Source organism: Anser anser (genome assembly GCF_964211835.1).
Source record: "Anser anser genome assembly, chromosome: 20".
In the NCBI taxonomy this organism is placed as follows: domain Eukaryota; kingdom Metazoa; phylum Chordata; class Aves; order Anseriformes; family Anatidae; genus Anser; species Anser anser.
In genome coordinates, this window is record NC_139741.1 from 3,828,771 (window position 1) to 3,843,241 (window position 14,471).

General features: G+C 51.3%; 1 protein-coding gene across 7 annotated transcripts in view; it reads right to left on the reverse strand.

Annotated features, from left to right (window-relative positions):
* The window catches only part of RPH3AL (rabphilin 3A like (without C2 domains)), a 38,217-nt gene that overhangs the window by 18,672 nt on the left and 5,074 nt on the right, over positions 1-14,471 (reverse strand). For 4 of the 7 annotated variants that reach the window (XM_083806336.1, XM_083806331.1, XM_083806332.1 and 1 more), the window contains exons 3-6: positions 12,073-12,181; positions 10,914-11,057; positions 8,747-8,876; positions 4,663-4,749 (exon numbers count right to left, since the gene is read on the reverse strand). In XM_083806336.1, the coding sequence (XP_083662462.1) occupies positions 4,663-4,749; positions 8,747-8,876; positions 10,914-11,057; positions 12,073-12,149 (438 nt within the window). In that variant the 5' untranslated portion in view covers positions 12,150-12,181. Of the gene's footprint in view, positions 1-4,662; positions 4,750-8,746; positions 8,877-10,913; positions 11,058-12,072; positions 12,182-13,295; positions 13,614-13,640; positions 14,073-14,471 lie in introns of those variants that run through there. The other 3 variants (XM_083806334.1, XM_083806335.1, XM_083806330.1) reach the window with 3 other exon arrangements.

The window sequence follows — 14,471 nt, forward strand, 5'->3', positions numbered from 1 at the left end:
CCTCAGGGAGCAAGTTCTCATGGGCTCGACGCCTGATGAAGAGAAAGGCACCTGCAAAGGCAGCTTCCCCGAGAGGACTTTGTTGCCATTGCCCTCACGCAGCACATGCCCACACGCTCACTTTGTCCCAGCTCCACGCCGCGGCTCTGGCACGCTGCAAACCACTGGCTGGGAAAAAGAGCGAGCGCTCCTCGGCTTCGTTATTTGCATTCATCTGCTTTTCCATAACACAGAGATTTCCAATTACATTATTTACAGCAATCTGTTGTCAACTCCCACATTCAGCACTTGAGGATGAAGAAAATTAAAAGGCAGTGAAATTGCTGTTCGGAGCTTTGTTTCCGGAATAGCAAAATGTATTGCACCTCTGACCCCAACGTTTCTCAAGCTGCAGTGGCTGCCAGCCTTCAGCGATTTATCATTCCCCTCTCAATCAGGCCTCTTTTTTTCCTGTGGCTCTATTCTAGAGGACACTATTTTGAGTCTAACCGCTTGCTACCACCCCCCAAAATAATATGGTAGGCTATTGATGAGTTCTCTGAATTGCAAACAGGTGCACATCACTTCGATTCAATCCAGAGTCACCCAAAATAAACACTCCCCTCCATCAGCACAGTATTTTGCCAAGAAATCATCATGCCAGGCAGGAATAACCCTGGGCTATGCTGGTTTATAATGTTCAAAATGGTACGAGCGTACATGCGAAAAGGGAAGCCCTGGGGGCAAAAAAGGGAGGAGACAATTCCTTTCTTCCAGTGCGGTAATCTTCTTCCTCTGCATGGTTTATTTTGATAAACCAAGAAATGCAGCCAGCCATGAAAATGTCATTTAGCGGAGAAGAAATTAAAGGGAAAGTGAAGCAGAGGGGGCAAATTAAAACTTTAGCAGGTCCCTGTTAGCTGACATGCTCTTTCATATTCGATGGGGTTTAAAAAAAGCTATTTATCTCCCCCCACCCCACTTTAACTGTTTTCATTATCACTACAATTTTGGATGTGTCAATTCAAATGTAAATGTGCATGAACGCTTCCAAGAGGATTTTAATTACGATGATAGCATCGCTAATTATGGATACAAAAATATATATATATAAAAAGTGGTAATTCAGGGAGGTGCTTTGCACAACCTGGTGGCATCAGTCAAAACAAGACTGTGCAGAGAGTTACATGGTCGGGCAGGGATCAGACACAACGCAGCAGGGCAGAAGGTGACGACAGACTTCAGCCACACGCCACTGATTCAACGTGGGCATTGCTACCCAAGCTGTTCTCCTGCTCATGTGCTCTGCCAGAGGCCTGGCAGCAGGGAATCGTTCCTGCTGTATACATGTCGCTACAAACCTGTGGCCAACGTTTGCTGCGGTCTGGGATCAGCCTCCCCAGTCGTGCCACGGGATTTGATATCCATGCACTAACAGGCCTGCTCCTGGGAGGATCAGCCCACTGGCCCTCCACCTCGGTCTCCGGGAAGGCTCTGCAAGATGCGCAGCTGAGGAAGGCAACGCAGTACAAAGGGGAGGGAAGAAGGAAGGTTCTTGCCCTTGAAAGTAAACGTGAACTTCACTGAATTTGCTCCTAGCCTCACTCGCATGAGCAATACAACACAATCCACACCCGCTTTAACTCCACCTCACTCAGAAGATGTTGCAAAAGAAAATGTCCACAGAAGCCTGGAAGAACAAAAGGTTTTTTTTTCAATAGATGCCTCTGTAAACAGATGGGATAAGTGCTGTCTCCAAAAGGCCAGGCTTAAAGCAGATCAGGTCTATCTTATTTCAGCAGGAAGAGATGCACTTATCATGCAGGGGTGTCTGCTGGCCCTCGGGGACGTTCCCTTTGCCAGGAGGAGCACCCAGGCTCTGCCAGGTCCCGGCGACGTGACAATGTGTGACTTTCCTCCTACCACACCTCTGGCAGCTCGGAGACCCCCACCCTGCAGGCACACATCACGCTGGGCAGCCCCAGTGTTGCCGAACACGCTGCTTTGCTTCTGGCTGCTTGGGACGCAAGCAGCAGGCAGAATCCATTAATCACCTCCACTCTCCAGAAATAAGACAGTGTCAGAGCAACTTGCTGCTCATTGCTATGCAGCACAGCCTTCCCAGCGGAGGTTTTCAAGGAAACAGAAAGCAGCAAAGAACACTTCTGAGTGGCTGAGGCTGGGATTCCCGAAGGGATCTGTGGGCATCAAGCATTCAACCTCCACTGAAAAACTGATGTAAACAATAGCTTGCTCCTTGGTTCTTCATTTTGACCTAGGCACACACAGATGATTTAGTCATGACTGAAGCCAGCACAGATTTTGTCCACCCAGCAAAGGAGCAAAGAAGATTACCACACCACTAAATTGTCACTAGAATTTCAAGCTTACGGCGATAAATAATGCCAAGGAGGGTGGAGGGATGAGAGCTTTAGCATGTGTGCATGATGCTGCACACTTTGGCTGTTAGCTAGTATATGTGAATGTCCAACCCCACCATGCTGGCTTTACATCCTGGTGGGCCACAAGACTCACTCACTCAGTGCACAGCAGGGGCTAAAGGGGACAATTTCAGTCCCAGGCTCTTGTCCCAGCCAGATGACACTCATTAACTCTAGCCAACATCGCTTAGTGCACCCAGCTTTCTGAATGACCTCCCCATCTCACTTCACTGCCTGACAGTCTCTCCGTAACAGAGTTGAGAGCTTCATAAATATCATGCCCAAATAGCTAGGGCAGTGGTTCAGAAAATTACAGACTGCAAACACAGCCCTGATGTGGCAGGAATGACCTACCTTGGAAACATCACATCTCATCACACCTGCTGGGGGCTCATGTCTCTTCCTGGCAGGGTACACCACACCAATTACTGCCACCTCCGCTCCGGACCAGCATCAAACACTCACCCACGAGAGCTGGCCAAGGCCAGGGCCCTGAGCACGGCCCTGCAAGCTGGGAGGCATTGCCTGAGCTCTGTGGCCTTGGACAAGCCTACTTTAAGCATGCACTTCATTAGCATGGGCTAAAGGAGAACTTTGCTTCATTACCGTGCTGTGCATTGAGAAGGGGTGAGAAGAAAGGTGATAGTGGCTGCTGGTGATGTTACTGCATCAACAACCCACGGGGTTTCTGTGGGTTCCTGAAGCTTCCAGTCTGGATGCCAGGAAACATAACAGGGCCAGTACCTATACACCATGTACACCTCTGGTCAGAGCACCAGCACCACCACAAACAGGAAAGGAGACAGACCTGAACCAACCTTTAAAAGAATCAAGAAAAAATAAAGATGAAGTTTAGGGTTGCGAGGTAAGATGAGGCTATTTTTTAGGTAGTCTCCAAGGGAAAGTTCCATCCATTTTCATTAGAGAAGCACATCGGCCGTATCTCAGGTTTCACGGAGAGAGTGATCTCTGAAGGTTACTGTTCCCTCACACACTGACCGCACGTAACACTTATTGGACAGGTTAATGTTCTTCTCTGTCCAGTGACCATGGCTCCTCATTATTTTTATAAGAAATTGAAAAAAAAAAGCAATTATACATTGGGGGATGAGAAAAAATACGAGAAGAGCAGAAAAAAGAAATGAAGTCAATTTCAGTCCCATACCCATCTCCCCACAGAACACAGAAACTGCCTTGACGTGCCACACTCTCCACTTTGGGACTGCCATCTGGATTTCAAAACACCTGGATGATTCAGTGCATCAAATTATTAGCAATACCCAGAGAGCTGGAAGGCTCTCTGCCTGCCCTAGTCACACTGCCACTCAAAAATTAAAGACAGCATCCATCATCTCACCCGAACACAAACTTTGCAAGTACTCGCACACAGATAATCCCCTCCTACTTAAAACCCAAGCAATGCTAAATCTCCACAACTAATACAAAAACATTCACCATCTCAAACACCTACAGAAACGCTCTCACTGCACTTCAAAAATTGATGGATCAAGCAGAGCACCCAGGTTTCACAGCTGGTTGCAGTGGTCGGGAATAGCTGCACTGGATTGACGTTCAAGGACCACAAGCAAAAGCTCAAAATAAATTGATGGGAACAAGCGAAAGTCCCTCTGTAATCACTGAACAAATTCACTGGCTTCACGGCACAGCAGCAAGCCTGAAGTTGGTGGCTGCTGGCTGGCAGACAAGAACTGAGGCAGGCCATTACTTTTTGCAGTGTAAAGTCAAGGATAAAGGATATAAAAATTTAGAGACCTGCATCAGAAGTCTCACACGCTGGCAAGTTATGGATTTGACAGGCAGGGGGAGGGGGAACAGAGTTAAAAGCTGCAATCCTGGTTATTTTTAGAGGGACAAATATTGAAGCTAGGCTACAGATCTCCCCAGCTGTATTAAAGAACCAGCGTTAGCCAAGTTTATTTGCCACAGAGCTAGAGGAAAACAGCAGCAAAAGGTAACAGTCTCCTTACAACCATAGCTAGAAAAGCCCCACAAAACGATACAGGCTGGAGGGGCTGGTGGATTTTTTTCCCCTCCATCCCATCACAAACCAAAATTGTTGCCACTGTGCGTATTGGTTGAGCCTGCCAGGCCTCCCAAACCCCATATCCAAACCTCCCCACCCCATACCCAGGCAGAGGGATGAGCCCGTGCACACTCAGCACAGACTTAGGGCAGGTGACTGGGTGCTGCTGAGCCCCTTCTCCCCACAGTTAAATTTTACCTCTCTCTGTTCGCTGCAGATCTTGCACAACCAAAGAGGACGTTTCTGCGTTCCAAAGGTTTCTATGCCACATTTGGTGCAAACTTTCTGAAACAAGGAGAGAAAAGAAAAGGGTAGTGTGAGCAGCCCCCAGCAAAGAGAAGGCTGAGAAGCATCTGTCCCAACAGTTCCGGTTTGCTTTCCTTAAAAATATTAAACATGGCACAATTCTCTTATTTATCCCAGAGATACGCTGATCCTAAGAAGCTGCTTCAGGTCTATAAGGATGTTAAGACAAAGGCAAATCTACAGCATGGTCCCTGACTCCAGGGTGACAAGAGAACTGGACAGCGCAGATCAAAGCACACAACAAATAGGTATTTCTGGACTGTTTTTTTTTTTAATTCTTCTAAATCCTAAAGCCCAGTCACTGTGGCACAGAAAGCAGCTGTAACCAAGCACAAAACGAATGCGAGTTTGTGCAGGACTGTAAATCCTCTCCTCCCTTCCCTCACACACGTTGCCTGAAACCCCACGGCTTCCCCTCCATTTCGGCGAGCACTTGGCAGCTATTGATTTGTGGCTGCTTAGGGAGCGGGCACGACCGTGCCTACGTGCACGTTTCCTGAGCAGAATGCTTGATAGCACCACACAGCATCTATCCCTGCACGAGGGAGCTTCCACGTCTCCGCTGGCATTACAAGCCATTTAACAACCCGGATCACCTAATATTACATAATGAAGCTGATGGGTATCAGGCTTGGCTTACAGTTGAATGAGAAATGGGATGAATGCTTTGATCCTCACAGAGCAAAAGCCACTCACAAGAGGGCCCTGGAGAGCAAATCCTTGCTTAGACAGACATGGGAATTCAGTCTTCCCAGCTGGGTTTCACCCAACTCCCCACCGAGGCTGCTCCCCCTCTAAGCCAGGAGCTCTGCTCTGCAGGATGGAGGCTCGGTGCTCACTCCGCCCTCGGTGCGCACACTCGGAGGAGACGAACAGCAGAAAGTACCTGAGGAATGGCTTCACTGCACGAGCAAATGCACCCGAATATTTTGGTCAGCGCAGCCCAGAGGCAGAGCTCTCGGTTCTGCTACCAGCTCAACAGATGGCTTTTGTCAAGGCTTTTGCTCTGTCTACATCCCAGTGGGCACCTTAACGATGTTTTGGCTGGGATGCCTACAGTTTTTTTTAGGAAGGGCAGAGAAATAAGAAACAACCTGTTTGGTCTTGTGCATGTTGATATTCAAGATGGTGCTACCCAAGCCAAGAGGGACTGCAGATGCAAGCAGCAGGCAGTACCGCAGTTGGGAGCCACCTTCTGAAATACCCCAAATTCTCCCTTTTTCAGACCAAAACCTGAGGGAGTAACTCTGTCGTAAATACCCTCAAAGATCCCAATCCCCACATATATAGCACATTCGAACACTCCCCCTAGTGGAAGTTTCCCAACAATTTTACTCCTAGCCATAAATTTTGAAAGCTCCAACACAAAACAGGGCTCTCTTCCTCCCCTTCCCTGTGGACTAGCTGGGAAATTGAGCATCACCCACAACCCCTCAGAAGACATAAAAATCAAGGATGCTGAACACAGCCCTGTTCTTCATTAAATACAAGATAAAGCACTTTCTTCTCCTACTTCTATTTCACCTTTTATACATGATCCTGATACCCTCCGCATGGTAAATTGCACATTATGCTTCATCTAACTACTGCTATTGTTAACACGTCTGTATTTGCATACATCTTTGTCTTGCCATAATGCATTTATTTCTAAGATAATAAAAACCAATATTAAAATCATTCTTCATTTTGACCTATAAATGCTAAAACAGAAAGTGGCACTTAGAAAATCCATCAGGCTACAAGAGCTATAGAGCCTCTGTTCAGCAGAAGGGACTTGCAGAAGGTAAGTCCTCTGCTACATTTCAGATATATCATTACAGCAATCCCTGTTATTGAGCTAGAAGGGCCGCAATGACTTTCCAATGAGATGGTAACAGAGCAAAGCTAGCAAGAAAAATATGAACTTTAAAAATCCATAATTCCCTGACAAGTCATTGCTTATCGCATTCAATGCTGCACAAGTGATGGATATCCCTGGGGACAAGCTTAAAGTAACAGCCCCCTGTGCGCTCTGCTGAAGGATCGACTGTTTTTGGGTTCACACCACGGCGTTACAAAGCAGGAAGGGGAAAAGCCCAGGGCACCCACTCAGCATTGCCCTGAGCTCGCGCATGGCTGAAAAGTGCAGCCAAGCTGAAAGCAGCTGCAAAACGCACACTGGGAAAAACAGGATCTCACCTTAAATCAACCTCGATGTGAATCCTCCTGAACTGCCCAACAGACTAAAAAGAGAATAGTGAAAAAAAAACCAAAACCTTACCCCAAAACCAACTAAACAAACCCCAAAAGAACAAGCCCTTCTTCGGGGCTTTCTGGTTACAGCCCCCCAGGAGCCTCAGGCACTCACAGCCTCACTAGCTTTGGGGGTCACTTCTGCAACTGCAAACGGGCAGAGCAGGGAAGGGTCTGCACCGGCTTTGCCTCCACGTGCTAGTGTATGGGGCTTACAGGAAGGAGGTTAGAAAGTGCTGCAGCGCTGTGACCTAGCTGGCTTCAGACAAGGTGAGAGCAGAATTGCCAGGGGAAGGAGGCAAGAATACAGCACATCCTGTTATTCTGCATGCTTGAAATGCAGGAAACAGCTAGCCGCCTCCTGTCTGCCAAGCAGCCCTTTATTGTCCACAGACACGTCTGCACGGAGCCCGTGCTCCCCTCTGAGAGAGTCGCCCTGCAGCTCCCCTTTAAGCCAGACCCTTCAGATACTTCCCAGTATCTTCACGCTGCTTCCTTTCCCAGCCCTTCCTAAACGAGCTCCTTTCTTCCCGGCTGAGGACCCAGGGGTTCAGAAACGTGCGTTCACCTTCCCAGTCACTGCCTTACCCGTGATCTCTTGTATAACCCCTGCCTCGGTCGAGCTGCTTCTGAAACAGGAGCCAGTGGAGAAGCTCACTGCACAAAGGCAGCACTGCTCACGGCAGCTCCCTGAGCACGGTGGAGGGGTGCTGGGCCCTCGGTGCTGACTGTGAGACCTGCAGCCCACCAACTCCACCAGCGCCAGCACGGAAGGTTCATCATGGCCTGCGCAGAGCTGCCAACACGCACCCCTACGTGGTAAAGGAGCGGGATTTACTCAGCGCTGCCCTGTGGGACTCCATGGGACAGCTCCGCAGTGATGGGGTGGGTGGCACGAGCGAGGGTCCCCTTGGCTCTGGTGCCCACCAGGGACGCCAGGCTGCTCCCTCCCACCCTGACACCAGCAAGTCAGAAGCACTCCTGCACCCACTGGGTACCCTCACCTCTCCCCAGGCACCGCTCTGAGGCGAAGCCACTCACACAGACATCTCCCCAGGGAAAGATGGGCTTCAAGTGCACCAGAAGCAGCCTCCCAGCAGAGGGAGGATAAGGTGGTTGCCTTGGAGATCCTCATCTCCGCAGCAATGCAGTTTAACCCCTGCTTGTCGGGGAGCCCAGACAAGCAACAATCATCCCACAGGGATGTAGGACGTTATGTAGGACCTACACATTATGTAGGCCTCCCTACACACCTGTGCTCCCTTCCAAACAGCACCCGCGCAGTGCTGCCAACGACACACACAGTCACTGATGCACAGGGTAATTTACGTATCATCAAGGTTGGAAACCTTACACTGGTTTGGAACTTAAAGATGGGTTTGAGCCTTTATTTCTCTGTAGAAACGTGCTACTGGAAGGTCTAAGGGCAGACCTTGCAGGAAGGAGCAGTAAAGCACACAGACACTTCCGTAGGTGCCTCTGACGGACGTACATTTCTGCCCTGTATCTGGAAGCCCGGTATCTACCAGGCTGATGCACGCCATCTCAGCAGTAAGTGCAGATTAAGCACTTTAGGATCACAAGGAATAAGGTAAAAAGAGAAAACCCTGTGGATTGACAGCACCGACCCAATCAAACAGGGCTAAATTAACTCTACAGAGTGATCTACCTTCTGAGAGCCCCGGTGGCCTTGCCTGGGCAGCTCTGCTACCAGGAACAGGCAGGAGCCCCTGTGCAAACCCACCTTTTTGCAGTCCTGACAGAAGACCGAGGTGCTCCCCAGCAGCCCGAGCAGCTCCCCGCAGAGCAAACACTGGGAGAGGCCGTTTCCCATCGCGTTCTTTCTCATGTTCTCCAGCCGCTCCACCAGGCGCCTGCAGGGAACAAGGCCAGGCAGAGGTCACAGCAGGTCCTTGGGCACTGCAGAACGGCTCTGTGGCAATCTCAGATCTATAGCAAGAAGCTCTGCCAAAAACCTGCAGGTGTGTGCTCCGGCCTCAGCCTACCTGTGCCTCTCCTGTGCAGTTCTGAGCCCCTTGCTGGGACCGTATGTACTTCTGCTTCAGTCTCTGAGCTCAGTGTTTCCTATTAGCTGGCTCTTGGTCTTCAGGGAATAAAACCCTTGTAAGTCCACCTACTGGTGCTCACCGAGCCCAGAATAAGCAAAACTGGGAGCACCACTGGCAGGCATGGCTCAGCCAGTGGGCACAGGGCAGACGGCTCACAAGAAAGGCACTCAGTACCCTTCAGGAGCTCAGTGCCACCTCGGCAGCATGGTCTCAGCACAGTGATTTCCTGCCTGGGGAGCAGGAAAAGGGTTCAGTGCTCAGATCAGGGCAAGTCAGCACATGGAAAGGGCAGAGGAGTTAGACTGTTAGACCTGCCAAGCCCTGCTCTGTTTTCACACGCACTCCCTGAAAGCAGCACTGCAGGCATGCGACTTACATCTCATTAGAAGCAGGAAGGCCAGACTGAAGCCATCAGACCAAAATGAGCCTGGCTACGGTACAAGAATGCCAGCAACTGCCCCCTGCTTCGTTCGACAGCCTGCTTGGAAGACAGGAAGCACATATGTATGCGCAACGTCCACAGCAGCAGGACCACGGAAGGGAAGGAAGGAGGGATAAGCGATTCGGATGCGAGATGCGGAGGGCATGCAGAGCGAGGCTGCTGTTGTGAGATCGCTGCGCGGCCATCGTCAGGCATCGATGGGGAGGATGACAAACAGCCAGCCCGTTTCTCAGAGGCAGCAACCAGCCGCAGCCACGCGTGTGCACGTGGCTCAGTCCTGTTATCCTCGCATCCCCCTTCTCACTAGCGCTAATGTCCCACCAGCCAAGCCCCACGCTGCGAGGACGGCAAGGTCTATTTGGAAGAGGCACTGCCCGCGGTGACGAGGTCAGACAGCACAGCCAGGCTGAGCCGTCGTTACCGGATTTATGATCCTTGACTTCAGCACACGAGAAACCCCTGGAGTTAACGCAGGCATTTCAGAGAACGCTTCAGCAGGGGAACAGCGAGGCTATCGCTGTGCACAGCTACACCAGCATAGGAGCCATCAGCCCCTCGGGGTCGCTGGCTGCTTCCAGGGCTGCTGGGGTCTCCCATGCAACACACAAACATCGCTGCTCGTCCTCATCAGCACTAACGTGCACTGTGCAGGGACAGAGCTGAGAGCAGGGGCATGAAGCTGGGCCTGCTGGCCTTGGGCTGGGAGTCACTGAGGCTTCCTGCCTGGCGAGCATAAACCCTGCTGGGAAATGCTGCAGGACGGCTGAACTCCCCTGCTTTAAAGACCGTCAGCGCAGGTCAAGCACAGACACAGCTGAGGCCAGATCTCCAGCAGGACTGAGAGCAAATAGAAATCCGCAGCAGCAAGAAGGAAAAGGATGCCTGTAAATCAAATAATTCAAGCTAACAAACCCCATCCAGAGAACTCAGCCAAGTAGAACACAAACCCATTCACTGCTCCAGGCAAAATCCCAGGGGGCTGCTGTGGACCAGGGAAAACCTAACGGCACTGCCAGGAATGGTCTCTGAGCCGTGCCGTCCACCAGCAGTGGGTGCAGCTGCACAGCTTGGCGTCTCCTCAGGCATCTTCCAGAGCCACTGGGGCAGCTGCCTTAGCACTGGCTGCATTTACCAGGGACTGTGTCAATGGCCGCAACCACAGAAGTCCCAAGGCTCAAAGAAGGCATGAGAAAGGCCTGCGACGTTGGAAGAAGGAAAAAACTAAATCACATCCTTCCCAACGCTCCTCACCTCCAAACAAGCAACATGGGAGGGGAAAAGAACTGACCTAAGGGATGCTCTGACTGATGAAGGCTGAGCTCAGGCAGCCAGGAGAGCCACTTCCCCATCTGCACTGACCTTTCCCTCTGAAGGAAGGGGACAAACGGACGTGACTGTACCCTATGCGCTGCTGCTCGACGACGTCCAATTTCTCTGCCTTGCGGATGACTTCCAGAATGACCTCGAGTTCCTGCGGGCTCAGAGCCTGCATCTTCCTCTGCTTCTCCGTCTGGAACGTGTGCACTGACCAGCCCGTCTGGAGCCTGGGGGAAGGGGTGGGGGGAGGAATTAAGCTGTGAAAGGAAAGCACCCTCCTCCATCCAGATCCCATGTTCCTAAGGGCCTCAGTTCAACCACGCAAATCACCAGGCATACCTGGAAATAAACAGAAATTTGGAAACTTCCTCCCTTGGTCTACCCCAGGCCTGCAGGAACACTGTGGCAAGCCACTTCCCTCTACGCCTCTGTAGAACAGCTGACATTTCTCCTCAGCTCGCTTGGGGACAGGAGGGAGCTTTCACAGCTCAATTAATTTCCATTCAGTAGGGGTTTAGAGGTCACTGGATAAAGTCACGCTTGCCAGCAGAATCCAGGGCACAATCAGGCACAGCTGTTTTAATGAGGCTTTCAGGTGAAGGCAGGAGAAGTGGCAGTGGCGTGCACCGTTCCCACTCAGCCAGTGCCCTCCCTCTGACACTGGGTGATCCCGTATTTTCTAAAAGCCCGCAGCAGGCTGACCCCAGAGGTTCAGCCAGGAGCAGAGGTGGCAGGAGCAGAACACTGGCTGCCAGAGAAGGAAAGCATCCAAGAAACAAATGCAATTCCAGTGCTTGACTCACCTCCATCCCCTTGTCTTTAGGTCATGCGGTAATTGAACTTCAGTGGAAAATGAGATCAAATGACAAGTTGCTAAAACAAAGGAGTTCTGGCAGCTGGGGGATGCTCTCAATTATATATAGGGTGGTGGAGAGATACAGCCTGCCTCCAAGCCCTTCCGGGAAGAGCTGGTGGAACACACTGATGGACTCCTAGAGGTACCGGCAGCACTGCACGCTCCCCTGCAGCCTGGCAGCTCCGCGCCGCAGCCGAGCACCGAACCCCAGCTTAGCAGGCTCCTGCCCCGTCCACGCAGCTCGCCCCGAGGGTGCAGAGGGGTTTGTGTGACAGGCAGCAACTCCTGCCTCGCAGCCAGGCTGCGGATGAGGCTGGTGCCCCACGCCACTAACTGGAAAGCGTTCAGGCCAGCGCCGAGGCTGGAAGGAGAGGAGGGCGACTCACTTGGCACGCAGAGCCAGCTGCCGGTCATTGGGGCACACCCACTGGCCCGTCCCGCTGCCAAAAATCGTGTCGGCCATGGCACCAGGCTGCGAGGAGGCAGGGGTCACACCTGTAAGAAGCAAACACCAGCATGAAGCGCAGCAGGGAAGCCCAGGGCAGCGCCTGGCACAGCCCCACCAGTCGTCCCCAGGGGATGCTGTTCCCAGCAAACACGATGGAGGTGATCTGCCGGCGTCACACTCGCTGGAAGCAGACTGACTCGCACCCACAGACAGCAATAAAAACATACCATCATCCTCATGAAATATAAGCCAGTAAATACCTTCTGATACTACATTAAGACAAGCCTGGAAGTTTAGATTTTATAGCACTGAAAAAAGGCCGCAGACTCTTTGTCAGTTCCATTATAATTTTTCATTTCCAACCAGAGAAAAGTGTTGTTTGCAAGAACAATCTCTGCTCCATCACCTCTGGAGCCCTAACGCTGCAGTACTGACAGAGAAAGCCACTCTAAAGAACACAAAGAAGCTACAGTTGCTGGGTTTTTACCTCCTAATGGGGTAACAAACAAAAGCCCACGCGACAATCAGAATGAATAGTGGCAAGTCACTTCGTTCATTAAAACTGCCTCCATAATAGCCTGGTATTTATAACTACAGCCTACAATAGCAGCTTGTTTGCATTTGCTGATGTTTAAGACAGCACCTCTTTCAGCAGATCTCCTACTGGGGCTCCTGTAACCAGCACGGTCACACCAGTGATCCCCCGCGTTCGGTGACAGCTTCACCGTGAGCCGCCTGCTAAAGGCAGCCAGAGCCGACTGCCACACGCTCGCGGGAGAAACGCATCCCCAGAAGGGACAGCCTCAGCCCTACCGGCAGCTCAGATGAACAGGAAGCACCAAGGGGCAGAAGCAGCCAAAAGATTTCAGCAGAGGCAAACCCAGTCTTGACATACCAAGCTTTCTTCCAGCTGGATTTGCTCTCCAGCAGAGCAAGTGTCTCATGAGCCTTAATGCATAAATTTCTAGGTATTAATACTTACCTTTCCCAGAACAGACATTTGCCAGCTTTGAAACCATACCTGCTGGGCAGAGATAACGTGCTTAACGCTGTTTGGCAAACACAAATCAGATACAATAGCAGGCAAGTTATATCACCTGCCAACAGTGCAGTAATTCCCAAGAAAACACATGTTGCAGTCTCAATTCACAGCACACTTACCCCCGTGCTGCGGTTCAGCGTGCTGCACCTCCGCCTGCTATCTGCTGCTGACACACAGAGCCTTCTGCTTCTCTGCCAGGCACAGAGGCTTCGCAAGCTGCACGGCCTTGGCCCTTTTATACTTGGGCAGCTTGTGCAAATCGACCTCTCCCCGCGCTGAGCTCACATGTGCCACACGTGCCGCACTCGCCCCCCAGCGCAGAAACGCTGACCCGGGCTGCAGCACTGGCAGCTATCCCCTGCCAAACCCACGTCAGCCTCCAGCCAGGGCGGCTGCAAACCACAACCCTGCAGCCTCCTCTCCGACCATCCAGCTTCCGGAGAGCCTGAAAACCCAGCTCTTACACCAGGCAGGAGGAGGAATTCCAGGCGAGGCACAGACTTCTTTCAGTGCAGGGGACAGACGTGTAAAACAGGTGAAGGCTCCAGCAGCTCCACACAACGCCCAGCAGCGTGGCCTGACTACAGCAAAGCGAGGCAGGGATGCTGCAGGCAGGTTCAGCAGAGAAAGAGGTCAAAGCAGGAAGGACAGAGTTGTCACACGTTTTTTTAAACCTTTACTACATTAGCTAAGGGGACCACTCTTGAAAGGAGTCATCCCTATATGAAATCCTTGAGCCCTGGCATCTTCTATTTACCAGATACCTTCCTCGCTTTCACTTATGCCTGCATTTCCATTTTGTACCAGAACACCTCCTGCTCTTGTCAGCCCCTTTATGATCTCAGGCAGAGACAGAACACAGTCCCCGCATGTCCCACTGCAGCTCATGCACCTGGGAGCAATTGAGCATTAATGGCAAAGGAACAGAGGCTCCCACCCCCAGGCCAGTGTTAAGAGGCAGAGAGAAGCTAAAATTTCACACAGCACAGCTGACCCGGGATTTTTCAGAGATTTTCCAAGCCTGTGATGCGTTGTTACAGGATTATATGCATATTTACCCCCCACACAAATGCATATATTAAATTACTCCTCAGCTGTACCACATTCTCTTCCCTCCCACTCACGCACACCTGAAGAAAAGCACAGCCCACGCAATTGATGGCCACTGGCAAGGCTGAATGCATGCAACCAGACCGACGTGACCAGCACTTGGCAACTGTGGGATGTTTATCCTAAAACCTAGAGCTGGAGATCCACCCCACAGCGTGGCCAGGGCAGAGGAGTTTGCTTTGCCA